This window comes from Typopeltis vanoorti, chromosome 20 (genome assembly GCF_054136105.1).
Source record: "Typopeltis vanoorti isolate ZY-2024b chromosome 20, IOZ_Tvanoo_1.0, whole genome shotgun sequence".
NCBI lineage: Eukaryota > Metazoa > Arthropoda > Arachnida > Uropygi > Thelyphonidae > Typopeltis > Typopeltis vanoorti.
The window spans coordinates 79,860,300-79,874,411 of NC_143568.1; the positions used below are offsets into that span (position 1 = coordinate 79,860,300).

A 14,112-nucleotide genomic window follows, 5' to 3' on the forward strand; every position below is an offset into this window, starting at 1 on the left:
ATATCTACACAGTTGATTCTCACTATATCAAACTCACAGGGATCATTGGAATAGTTTGTTCAATGGTTTGCTATAATGCTTAAGATTTAATGCTTAAAGCATTAAATAGTGTTCCTTCTTATGGAAACTGTGGTGTTTCTTCATCAGAAAAACAGATTAATTTGCCAGAGAATAAAGCAATTAACATTCATCTCACCTGACTTCTTTAGTAGCCATTAGAAGGAACGTTATTTAATGCTTTAAGGTCTCTTCATATAATAAAAAACCTAGAGCAGCCTGCATAATTTTTAGTGATTAAAATTAGTAAATAAAATAAACTTATCACATATTTTGTATTAGTTATCTTTTTAAAGAAAACACAATGCTATTTTAATGTACAATAATGTAATTATTCTTTTAATTTTACTGAATGAAATCTTTAAATTTTATTCACTGAATGAATCAATATTAAATATTAAAAATCACAGTGTTTTTTTCTGCTGATAATATTAAGTGATATTTCAGCATTTAATCCCTTGGCACTGGGTTTTATATATGGTACAAAAATAAAATCATTTCTGTCCTCAGAGATAAACACCCTCTCTCTCTGATATTTATCAAATTTTTTCTTCATGTCAGTGTGTCTCATTTTCAGCGGGCAAGTAAATCAAAAAAATCAGAATAGAAGAGTAAAAATGTTTCATAAGAAGCCCATGAAATGAATATTAGATGATTCAATTCTCATGGAAAATCTGATTTATTTCCATGTTTTTACTCATATCAGGTTATCCTAAAGAGCACATTATACAATTATAAACAAATAAGTAATACATTAAAGACACCTGGTAAGCCAAGAAAGTACCAATATTCATTAATATTGGAACAGGTATGATATCTGAGAATGGGGGGGGGCATGCAAATGGAAGAGGTATTTCACTGATTTTGGGTAATAACTAAATTAAAGTTAGCAAGAATCTGGAGTGAGTATACAGGTATAACTTTGAAACTAACATATTTTTGATGTATAACACACAGTGAAATAGAAATCAAACATGAGATAAACTATTAATAGTAACTTACTTAAGGTCATATATCATTAGCTGTACTGCATTTATGAACCATATAACAATGTTTATTCTTAAAAGTTTCAACTATTCCACATTGTTTTTTTTTTTTTTTTTTTTTACTTGGGTGAAAAATATCTTCCATTTTTCCATTTTGTTGTGAAATCTGAATAACTTCAGACTTCAGCAGTTATTGGAATTCAATACTGCTGCAGTCTGAAATAACATATAAGATGTAACCCAAAGTTCAGGGAATTTGAATAGTGTACATGAACTAGTTATAGTAAGGCCTTCCATTGCTATAAGGAGTGAGCAGTACACTTCATGAATCGGTATGCTAACAGTCAGCAAGCTGAGAGGCTGCGTTCTTGGGTTATATGTGTTTTTGTAACGTTATGTTTTAGTGGTATGGGATGATTTTCTTCTCCAACTGAAATGGTAGATTTTAAGGAGCAAAGATTCGGCATTAAATTTTGCTTCAACTTCAAAAAACTTCTGCAGAAACCTATCAAATGTTTAAGGAAGCATTTGATGATAATGCTATGAGCCAAAGCAAAACTTTTTATAGTATAAATGCCTCAAGAATGAACAAATGTCTGTCGATGACAATGAGTATTCTGAATAACCAACAATCCCAACACCAGAAAACATCACAAAAGTGTGCAAAGCTATTCTTGCAGATTGTAGGTGAACTATTCATGATGTTTGTAAGACAAGTGGAAGAACAATGACTGGATTCTCACCATGACAATGCATCCACCCCCTCCCACACACACATTACTTGTTGTTCAACAGTTCCTGGCTTCCAATAAAACATGACAGTCATTCCTCACCTCCCTATTCACCTGATCTTCCACACTGCAACTTTTTCCTGTTCCCCAAGATAAAATTCCAGCTGAAAGAGTATCATTTTGACTCAATTAAAGAGATCCAAGCAGAATCACTGGAGGTGCTCAACACAGTCACACTTGAAAGCTTCCAGGGATGTATGGAATCATGAAAAAACTGCTGCAATCACTGTATACATGTCCGAAGGGGACTAATTCAAAGGAGATGGTGATAGGAGTTAGGGTAATTAATTTTTTTGTTTATGGTTAAATTCCCTGAACTTTTGGATACTACTTCATACAATCAGGAGAACTGCTGAGATAAATGGAAAGAAATTTCCTTTATTTACTGACCATCTGGAACCACATGCTGATGCTTCATATCAGTTCTTCAAATTTGAACAACTTACTTTCCAAGAATCTTGGGAAGCATTTTTAAATCAACTGAATCTTAACAAGCAAGAGAGCTCCCATAGCTCAACTGGTACTGAAGATGCTGCACTAGTTAAAAAGACCTGGATTAGAATCTCACCTAGAATACAATGAAGCTTTAGATGAGAAGAAAGACTTGTGTTGGGAGTTCATGTTAAGTTCATCACAATTTAATTCATCACACAAGACACTAATAAATAAATATATATATATATATATATATTTCAAAAAATAGATTTAATGACTCCAAGACCGAGATAACATATAAAGATTTTAATGATAAATACTACTAGTTTCGGCATATAGCAGCCTTCTTCAGGTATTTATAAAGGAAAGGAATACTAATAAACATTGAATTATTTAAATAAACAAACTGGAAATTACAGGTACAAATTGCCTCACATAATCGATACATAAAAACGTTGTATTTTTCAAGTTGTTCCAACTGGCGTGCCATTGTTTGTTGCAATTGTGCGTGCAAGTTCACGTGAACGCCAATATTGAATAACTGCAGCATGGCTATCTGGGATGTTATAACTTAAATTATTATTTAAGTGGACCGGGTTCAGTAGGATTTCCCGTGATTCTACGATTTTTCTTTCAAACTCATCTTCACAGCGAAAAATATTTTCTGATCTATTCCAGCATACAGAGTGGCTTTGTTGGTCATCATTAGGATTATTTGAAAAAAGAACATGACTGGATAAAGCAGTTGCATGAGATCTTTTGTATGAGATGTCTCTCTTATGCTCTTCTATGCGTTGTTCAATAGATTTGTTAGTTTGACCAAAGTATGGGATATTGCAATCACACCACAATTTATATACTCCAGGGTACTTAAGGTTGTGATGAGTAGGTTTTGGATGGCTGATTAGAGAGCGGATTTTTGGAAGTGTGGTGAAGAAGGTCCTGATATTATATTTTTTAAGGACTTTAGCTATTTTCTTAGAGACTGTGCTAATGTATGGAATAGAGATGCTACCTTTAAAATTAATAGTCTCTGTTGTGCACTGCAGTTATTCAATATTGGCGTTCACGTGAACTTGCACGCACAATTGCAACAAACAATGGCACGCCAGTTGGAACAACTTGAAAAATACAACGTTTTTATGTATCGATTATGTGAGGCAATTTGTACCTGTAATTTCCAGTTTGTTTATTTAAATAATTCAATGTTTATTAGTATTCCTTTCCTTTATAAATACCTGAAGAAGGCTGCTATATGCCGAAACTAGTAGTATTTATCATTAAAATCTTTATATGTTATCTCGGTCTTGGAGTCATTAAATCTATTTTTTGAAATGTATAACAACCGAGTAAAAACTAATCGCCACATATATATATATATATATATAATAGTTTTATCTAATTAGCTGCTAATATTTTGTTTGTTTTCTACCCAGCATCTTCATAGCACAAACAGTTTGTCACAGTACACAAACAGCAACAGTTAGTTCGTTAATAGTGGGAATAACTTAAAATTGTAACAGACAACACAAAGAACTAAAGTCCTAATTGGTGCCATCAGTTGTTGGACATAGAAAGAGAGTTGACAAGTATTAATATGATCTTAAAATGACTGTCTTCCAGATTTTTCGTATATTGATATAGCCATGCTTGTTAAGGTTTGGGGAATGTTTTAAAGCTGCTGCTGATTACAAAAGTAGTCTCTCTAATTTATGACTTCTGTGTAGCCCTTTGTTTTCTTCCATCTAATCCTGTGTGAAGAACTATCCAAGGCATATCTTGCTGGTACTGACTTGCCTTAACGATGATGCCCAATGTATTTCTTAAGTCCTATGAAGTGTTCGTATTGGTGCTTGTATTAACAGCAGTATTAACAACACCAACAGATGAAAAAATGAATTTATTGAAACTTACTAATAGTAATATTTCATTGGTTTTCTAACCAGCATCTTCAGAGTGCAAATAATAACTATGACAAGCACAAAGCACTAAATTAAAGCACTGGAAACAATTCAAATGTAACAAACAAAACTAATGTCCTAACAAGGCACCCTCTCTGGACCAGATAATGAATGTTTGGAGAAGTCTGATTACTTGGTCTCAGAATGACTGTCTCCCAGATCTTTAGCAAGTTTAATTATTTCTCTTTGTGTTAATTATTCCATTAAACTGTATCATGGATGCTACAGTTTAATGGAATAATTAACACAAAGAGAAATAATTAAATATTAGGTTTAATCATTTCAATATTTTGTCTCATCTTCAGGAATACAATGCTAAAATTGCAATAATACACAAACAATTTTACAACAGTTTTACTGATACTTGACATATATATACTATAAGAACATGTAGATACAAGATAGTTTATTACTAATTTAGCAATCAAATATTTTGATCTGAAACTTGAAGGTCATTTTCAGTGTAACTAACAATTCAAAAATGTAGAATAACAAGAATGGATTTCATAAACAAGAAACAAGCTGTGTACTAGCATGGTCACAATACAATAGATATGAAATTGATATATATATATATATATATATATATATATATATATACACATATATACAGGGTGTTCGGGATAAATTTGACAGTTTCGTAAGGAAAAAGAAAATCTTCTTTGTATCTATTAAATTTAATGAATTGACAAAAAAACATTACAGGCAGAGTTAATTACAATACTATCAACAAGATTTACTCAAAATAACCACCATTAGCATCGATCACAGCTTCAATTCTGCTTCGGAACCTCGAACAAGCTGATGCTACAGTCTCCCTGGGAAGGGCCGCAAAAACTGTTTTAATTTTATCCATTAACTGGGCTTTTGTATTACTGGAAGTGCGATTGGTGTCTTTTTCAACTGCGCCCCATACAAAATAATCCATGGGGTTAAGGTCTGGGGAGTTTGGAGGCCAAACATTTGGACTGGTGAAGTCGTAGAAATTTTCAGACAACCATTTTTGACTTTTCCCAGAGGTGTGGCAAGGGGCCGAATCCTGCTGCCATACATACGGCCTACCATTGGCTACCCTTGTTATCCAGGGCTTGACTACAGTTAGAAACTCCACGAACAAAGCCCGAATTCCAATGCCAGGGTTCTTCAACACCTGTTCCTGCAGATTTGCGAGGAATTCTGCTGTACGAACGCAATCAGATCGTCTGCTAGGGATCTTTCTTCTTGCTACATCCTCGTAGTCACCATTGCAAGTCTCTAGTTCATGCCTGATTGTTTTTACTGTATTCAGGGAGCATTGGGCAGCAGTCGTAATATCCTTATTTTGATGGCGGGCACGAATCATCATGATACAAGTTATTCTCTTCCATGATTCAGGTGGGTTCCAGCTATCCATCCTTTCTGACATCTTGTATATGAATGAAGAAGGGTCCAAACTTTTAAATGAAGAGAAGTGTGTGTTAATACATGTAACTTACGGAAAAATATAATTAATTATAAATATGTCAAATTTATCCCGAACACCCTGTATATACAGGGTGTTCGGGATAAATTTGACAGTTTCGTAAGGAAAAAGAAAATCTTCTTTGTATCTATTAAATTTAATGAATTGACAAAAAAACATTACAGGCAGAGTTAATTACAATACTATCAACAAGATTTACTCAAAATAACCACCATTAGCATCGATCACAGCTTCAATTCTGCTTCGGAACCTCGAACAAGCTGATGCTACAGTCTCCCTGGGAAGGGCCGCAAAAACTGTTTTAATTTTATCCATTAACTGGGCTTTTGTATTACTGGAAGTGCGATTGGTGTCTTTTTCAACTGCGCCCCATACAAAATAATCCATGGGGTTAAGGTCTGGGGAGTTTGGAGGCCAAACATTTGGACTGGTGAAGTCGTAGAAATTTTCAGACAACCATTTTTGACTTTTCCCAGAGGTGTGGCAAGGGGCCGAATCCTGCTGCCATACATACGGCCTACCATTGGCTACCCTTGTTATCCAGGGCTTGACTACAGTTAGCAACTCCACGAACAAAGCCCGAATTCCAATGCCAGGGTTCTTCAACACCTGTTCCTGCAGATTTGCGAGGAATTCTGCTGTACGAACACAATCAGATCGTCTGCTAGGGATCTTTCTTCTTGCTACATCCTCGTAGTCACCATTGCAAGTCTCTAGTTCATGCCTGATTGTTTTTACTGTATTCAGGGAGCATTGGGCAGCAGTCGTAATATCCTTATTTTGATGGCGGGCACGAATCATCATGATACAAGTTATTCTCTTCCATGATTCAGGTGGGTTCCAGCTATCCATCCTTTCTGACATCTTGTATATGAATGAAGAAGGGTCCAAACTTTTAAATGAAGAGAAGTGTGTGTTAATACATGTAACTTACGGAAAAATATAATTAATTATAAATATGTCAAATTTATCCCGAACACCCTGTAAGTGGCTGTAAACTTAATGTATATTAATAGCATACCTTCCATTGTATAGGTTTTGCCAGCTCCTGTCTGTCCATATGCAAATATTGTACCATTAAACCCAACGAGTACAGAATCTACAAGGGGCCGGAAAGTCTCATCATACAAATCAGTCTGTTTAGAACTAGAAGATGTACATAGATATATTTTATTACACACAGTATATTGAAAATTGTAAATAACAGTGAAAAAAATTTTATGAGTAAATTTATTCCTCATTTTACCAATTGCATCCTTATTTTACAGTTCTCTATGGAGTTAAGAATTTAAAAGCCTCATCATGGAAGGATCCTCTCTCATCAGAAACATTTATGATCCATTACCTCATACTCACTCAGTCTTCATATCAACAACACTCTTTGGTAATGTATTCCATTTATTCTTTACTTTTATACAATGCCAAGAATGGTCACCACCTCCACTCTATGAATAATACCCACAATGAAACCTAGAGTAATTCCCTCACCAACTTAGATATTATCATATCAACTCTATTCCACCTGTCCAGTGCTGAAAGCTACATTCCTTCAACCGACTAGCATTTCATTTCAGTTTAGATAGGACACATTACACATCCCTGAATGTGTAACCAGGTGTTCAATATAATCTACATTCTGTCTGATGGCTGCTGCACAGCATTTGAATATAAGGCTTGTATTCCTGTCAGCAAACTTTTTGTCTATATATGTCAGGTCATTTCATCAGAAGCTCATCAACGGTAATGAAGCATTTTCTGTTTAGTAACTCTTTCAGTTCAGGGAACAGATATATGAACAATGGTCATTGTGCAATGTTCAACCTGAATCAGATTCTTTGTCCATTTTGAAATTTTGCAAGAAAAAACTATTATGTTCTCCTAAGGTCTGGGGAAAATTTCTGAAGCTTGATGTTTCTTTCTACATATGGCTATAACATATGATTGGATCATAACATTTTCCATTTCAATATAATAAATTTGTCATTAAATTTTATACAGATCATTTATTTAAAAAACAATACAGCATAAAAATCAAAACAAATATTGCACTTATTTTCTCAAATAACAAAATAAAAATTAATATGGAAATATGTGAAAGTTCCATATTAATGGAACTTTTTTGAAATACAGAGAATAATTATGGATTTATTCTGTTTGGATGGAGATTTACTTTGGATTCTGACTGCTTACTTGTTCCTGCATTTTGTTTTGTTTTACAAATTCATCAATATGCTTATATTTTTACATTGTCATCACCTACAAAAATTTTCTGTAGAATATTGATAAATAGGATTAAAATAGAGAGGATATTAAAGCATGAACAAGTTGGTTTTAGTATAGGTGGGAATACTGTGCATTACATTTTTACTTTAAGGAACATCAATGAACAAAGAATAGAATATAAAAACTGATTATACCTAAATTTTACAGATTTTGCTATAGTATTTAAGAGTATTGACAAAGAAACATTATGGTTAATTATTAAAAGTGATGGCATTCCAAACAAATATGTGAGAATAATCAAAGAAATGTAGAAGAGAAGTAAAAGTTGTGTATTGCACAAAATAACATCCAAATGGTTTGAGATATAGATCTGGTGTAAGGCAGGGACAATATAATCATTGATTGGATTACGAGAAAAGTTACAGATGCAAGAAGAGGAATTAAATGGAATCCTGTATCACAATTAGAAGATCTAAATAATGCTGATGGCATAGTTTTGATATCATCAAAATATCATAATCTACAAACAAAATTAGAAGACTTGTATAAAACAGCTGAAATGGTTGGTCTTAAAATAAATAAGACTAAAACAAAAGTGCTTAAACCAAACAGCAAATGTCACAAAGAGATCAAATCAAACAGCATGCTATAGAAGTAAGAAGTTTACATACTTGGGAGCAAATGTAGACATTGAAGGGAAACTGACAGGGATATAATGCAATGACTGACAAAAGCTAATACTGCTTTCAGAAAATTAAATAGTATATGAAAATCTTCAAAATAATAATAAAACCAAAATAAAGATCTTCAGTAGCAATGTTAAGGCTGTATTATTATATGGATCAGAGACATGAAAGCTGACTAAAAAACAGGAAGTTAATTAGTTTTCATTAACTTCTACTTTTTAAAGTAGAAAAAAAAAACTTTCTTTTTTCATGAAGTTAAATCATTGGGGGCCAAAATATTTTTAATATTTTGGCTCCCAATGTGTAACAAATGATAACATATATAAGCTGATTGCTCAAAATAGCATCACTAATGAAATTAAAAGAGATGGAACTGGATTGGACACATACTGAGAATGGACAACAGGGAGATTTCTAGAGTGGCTCTGACATGGATCCCAGAAGGAAAACAGAAAAAAGGAAGGCCTAAATTGACTTGGCAGAGAATGACAGAAAAGGAGAGTAGACTGGCTGGCTGGAAGAGCTGGAGAGAAGATGAACTGGTGGCTCATGACAGAGTTATCTGGAAGAAGCAGATCTTGGCCTTATGTGTAATGAGGCATGAAGAGGGTAAGTAATTATGGCAAACTCAGGAGAATACTTGAAGCATTGCTGACATAAGAAACTGCAGTAAAGTTGGATGTGCATGGGAAATGGTAAGGGGATATTGAAGGAAGTAGTAATAGTGGCACACCGCATACTATGTCAAGAGGATAAATTAGCCCCTTCTCTGAATTCATTTAATTTTTATCTGGTCCTTAGTTGGATACCTTGAAAAGTTCCTTTTCACTGACAATGCAAACTGTTTTTTCAACAGTCTAATGAGGTAGTTCTCAAACTTTTTGAAGTCAGGGCACATTTAAAATCCTACAAATAGTTGTAGGCACACTATATACAAATTTCTGAGAAATATGTTTATAATAATTAAGTCAATATTACAGAAAAAAAATAATGCGATAAAAAATAAAATAAAATGAAACACACCTTAAGTTTATTCATTCTTGTGTTTATGAGAAACATGAGCCTGATGTGTCCTAGCAATTGCTTCAATGTTTGGGCATATATTTGAAAGGCAAACTCTCATTTCCTCGTCAATACATTGAAGAGTTCCTCTCTTTTTACACTTAATTGTGGTGAGGGTAGAAAATCCTAATTCACATAAATATGTCGAAAATTGTAGTAAAATGTTCAAAGCTTTTTTAGATATTGACACATATTCTTCTTTTATAGAAATCCAAAAGGCTTCAAGAGACAATTCCTTATGTTTAATCATCAATCCACGATCAGTGGATATAGCTGCCAGTTCTTCTCCTTCTGTTAATGTTAAACCAAAATCACTTGAAGTTTCCATAAATGGGTTTCTAATCCAATCGTACTGTTCAGTGTTAAGTGATGGAAAATAAGAACTCAATTTTTCTTCTAAACTTGTTAAATGTTCAACTATTATTGGAAGTGTTTCATTTATGCAAGTGTTACTTACCAATGGAAACATTTCCAAATTACCTTCAACAGCTTTTCTTTTCCAAATCTGTAGTTTTCTCTGAAACGCTTTCATTTTGTCAGTGGATGTGAGAATATTTTCTTCTTTCCCTTGCATGTTAGTATTCAAAATATTGAGCTGCTGAAATATATCGGCCAAATACTGTAACCTGGCAATTCAAAATTTGCACCGAAGGAGGTTACAAAAATGTAATTGTTTCATCTCTTCAAAAAACGCAAGAAGTTCTTGTCATAACTCGTGTACACGGGTAAGTACTTTCCCCCTCGACAGCCACCTCACCTCAGTGTGTAAAAGCAGCCGTCTGTGTTGTGAATCCACATCGATACAAAGCTTTTTGAATAAACGCGATTTGACAGGTCTTGTTTTAATTAAGTTTACCATCTGAACAACTTGATCTAAAACTTCTCTTAATTTTTCTCCCAATGTTTTTGCCATCAAGGCATCCCTATGAAGAAATCAGTGAATTACGATAACATTCACATTTTGTTTTTTTACAAAAGATGTAAGGCCCTTAACACAGCCTACCATGGAAGGGGCTCCATCTGTACAAATGCCTACACACGACTTCCATGTTAACTGCCATTTATCAAGATAGCTATTCAAAATATTAAAAACATCCTCACCTTTTGTAGACACACTTAATTCTTTGCAAAAAAGAAACTGATTTACTATTTGATCTTCATTAATAAAACGGATGAATGCTAAGAGTTGCACCTTGTTGGTAATGTCTGTTGACTCATTAACTTGCAATACATAATTTGAATACTGAAGTTTATTACAGCATACATTTTTCTCGATATCAGAAGACATTTCTATAATACGCCTGTGAACTGTATCGTTGGACAGAGGAATCTTGCTTATTTTCATTGCTGCTTCATTTCCTAGCATTGTCATGACCATTTTTTTGCATGCAGGCAAAATAAGTGACTCACTTAAAGTATGATCTTTCATATTTTTTGCTATCAGTTCTGAGACTTCATAAGAAGCAATTTGAGCTTTATCAGAAACAGTCATTATACTTTTAAAAGAATTTGCTGCTTTTGTTTGCTGTTCAGGCAATCTCTTGAAAAAACTTACAGATTTATCTTGTAAATTAGAGTGTATAGTTTTGAAATGTTTACTCAATTTACTAGGAAGCAATGATTCATTTGCCATTTTACATCCACATACTAAACATAGTGGCAAAGGATGATCTTCACTTCAGGTCTAAGTGAAACAAAAGCTTAAATAACTTTCATTATATTTGCGAGTAGGTCACGATTTTGCTTTCTTACTTGCACTTAACTTTTGCTCACTTCCAGAATCTGATTCTTCAATATCATGCTTCTTTTTGAGAAATCTATCCATTTTATTTGGGTATATTTATCTGAAAATAAGTAATATGCACATAACATCCACTTCCAACACTTTTAAAATAAGTAATATACACAACAAGAATAAACCATATTCTTGTTCTCTCTGCAAGAAAAACCGCTGTTAATCAACATAATAATGACGTGTTGACAAAAATAGCGGTATATCCGTAATGAAAAGGTATAATAGAGTAACTATATTTATTTTTATATCTGGACACATATTTCTCTGGAATACTACAGGGCGCACCCGGAAATCTTCTAGGGCGCACCAGTGCACCCTGGCACACCCTTTGAGAACCACTGGTCTAATGGGTGCTCTGTTTTGTCACAGTTATAGTTTGTGCTCCAAAGATACTTGTTTGATATCCAGGAAAATATCAGTAAGCTGAATAAACTATTACGATGAATTTGGAGGACCAAAATGGAAAAAATTTGGAGGCCCAAAGTGGCTTGAAAAAATATCATGTATAATCCCTAGATCAGGATTGTAACATAATCTTACCTACTTTCCAACCAGCACACTAAATATGCAAGTCAGATTATGAAAGCAAAAAAAAGTTCACAAGTAGAAAAACAACAGTTTAACTGAAAAACAAAAACTACTGCCTACGAAAACAGAACAGTACAAGGCAACATATAAAAAATGATTTCTTAGAGGATAAGTGTTTCAGGACTGAAAGTGCCATGTTGATTTTAGGTTCTTCATCACTAGCTTTGGTAGATGAATTGGAGAGAAAGACTGTTAGTTGAGCAAAAATGTTTGGCAGTTGTTTTTTTTAGTATAAAATTATTTGTGAAAATAACAAAAAACACTATTTAGAAAAATAAATATTTTTGCAGCCAGTAGCATTTACTATTATTATTATATTGGTATCTCCATGGAATCAGAAGACTCATCATGGCAGACCTACATTAACCATTAATCCACACAATACCTGCCATACTTACTTATTCGCACCTCATGGCATATAACGCCAAGATCTGTTTCTTCCGGATTCCTCTGTCCTGAGCCACCAGTTTGGCTTCTCTCCAGCTTTGCCAGGCAAGCCAGTCTCCTTTCCTTTTCTTGTTATTCTCTGACAAGTTAATTTAGGACTTCCCCTTTATTGTATTCCTTCTGGGATGCATGTCAAAGCAACTTTAGGAATCTCTCTGTTGTCCATTCTCAGTATGTGTCCAATCCAGTTCCACCTCCATTTTTTTATTTTATTTATTTTTTTTTTTTTTATTTCATTGGTAATGCTATTTTGAGTACTTGATTTATTTTCTTACTCTTGTAAGAAATCATAAGGCAATTACAAACATCAATGTCTATGGTGCAATTCAAACCTGCAACATGTTGGTTGGAAAGTGAATACATTAATCACTCAATAAACCAAGCCAGCTAAATAATCTTACCTAATCCAAACCATAATTTTAATCAGGTCTCCCACCATTGATAAACAGTTATAGTGAACCCAACACCAAAACAACTGCCAAATAGTCCCACAAAGTTCCAAGCATTAATGCTTTTCTCAAGGAAATTCACCACAGCAAACTATTTCTCTAAAAACTTATTCTGTGGTCACTGTGAATTTGGTATAGTAAGAATTGTGTTATTAATGATAATAAATAAAATACTGCAACTATACAGACCCAACAATAACAAAAAAAGTCGAGTTTCAATTGCTGTGATAATAAATGAAACTATTCAAGGGGAATGCAAACAGAAGTACCGGGATCCGCTCCTACGGACCGACGTAAGGCGATTTTCGATGCAAGTCGTAATTACCATAGCCTAAGTTACTTGCCTAACCTAAAACACCCTAAAGTCATATAAATGTCATATAAAAAAGTCATATAAAAATGCTATTGCAAAATGTACTTTATGATTATCTGAAATTGGATTTTAAAAAAAGGGGAAAAAATGGGATATCATCATCATCAAATTCCAGCAATGTACCCTCAAAGGGTGTACAGGATATGATAGTGCAACATGAAAAAAATTACATCATTACTAACTTGCTATCTACAATTTTCCTCCAAATCAGTCTGTTACTTGTCAAGACTCCAACATTATCAGATCTTATATTTCTATCGTCTAAGGCACTTTGTACCGTATCAATTCACCTATATTTTGGTCTTCCTCCGGGTCATTTTGCTGCCAACCTGGCAGAGAACACTTGTTTTGTTAATCATTCTTCGCCCATTCTGTTTAAGTGACCATACCATCTGAGATTAGCTCTGCTAACACATTCCTGGATGTTGACAATATCAATTTCATTCCTAATTTCCTCGTTTTTAATATGATATTGCCATTGATGCCATTTGTTCACGCCTCTAATCTTTCTCAGGACTCTCATATCTGCGGTCTCTAGTCTTTGGTCAAGTGTTTTACTTCTGACCCCAGCTCTCAGATCCATAAGTTAAAACTGGTTTGAACACTGTCTTGTAGTGTTCCGACTAATTTCCTTCTTATTCCATATGAATTTATTCAATTGACTTCCTACCATACCAGCTTTGCTGATTCTGTTGTCTATTTCTATATTTAATTTACCATCTTTAGTAAAAATCATGCCTAAGTAGCTGAAATGTTTCACTTGTTCCACAGGTTCTCCATTCACAACACAGTTGACA

General features: G+C 33.8%; 1 protein-coding gene across 5 annotated transcripts in view; it reads right to left on the bottom strand.

Moving 5' to 3' along the window:
* Klp68D (kinesin-like protein 68D) overlaps window positions 1-14,112 on the bottom strand; it is a 479,354-nt gene that overhangs the window by 389,734 nt on the left and 75,508 nt on the right. For all 5 annotated transcript variants that reach the window (XM_090410558.1, XM_090410557.1, XM_090410556.1 and 2 more), the window contains exon 5: window positions 6,714-6,838. In XM_090410558.1, coding sequence (XP_090266684.1) covers window positions 6,714-6,838 — 125 coding nt within the window. The remainder of the gene's footprint in view (window positions 1-6,713; window positions 6,839-14,112) is intronic.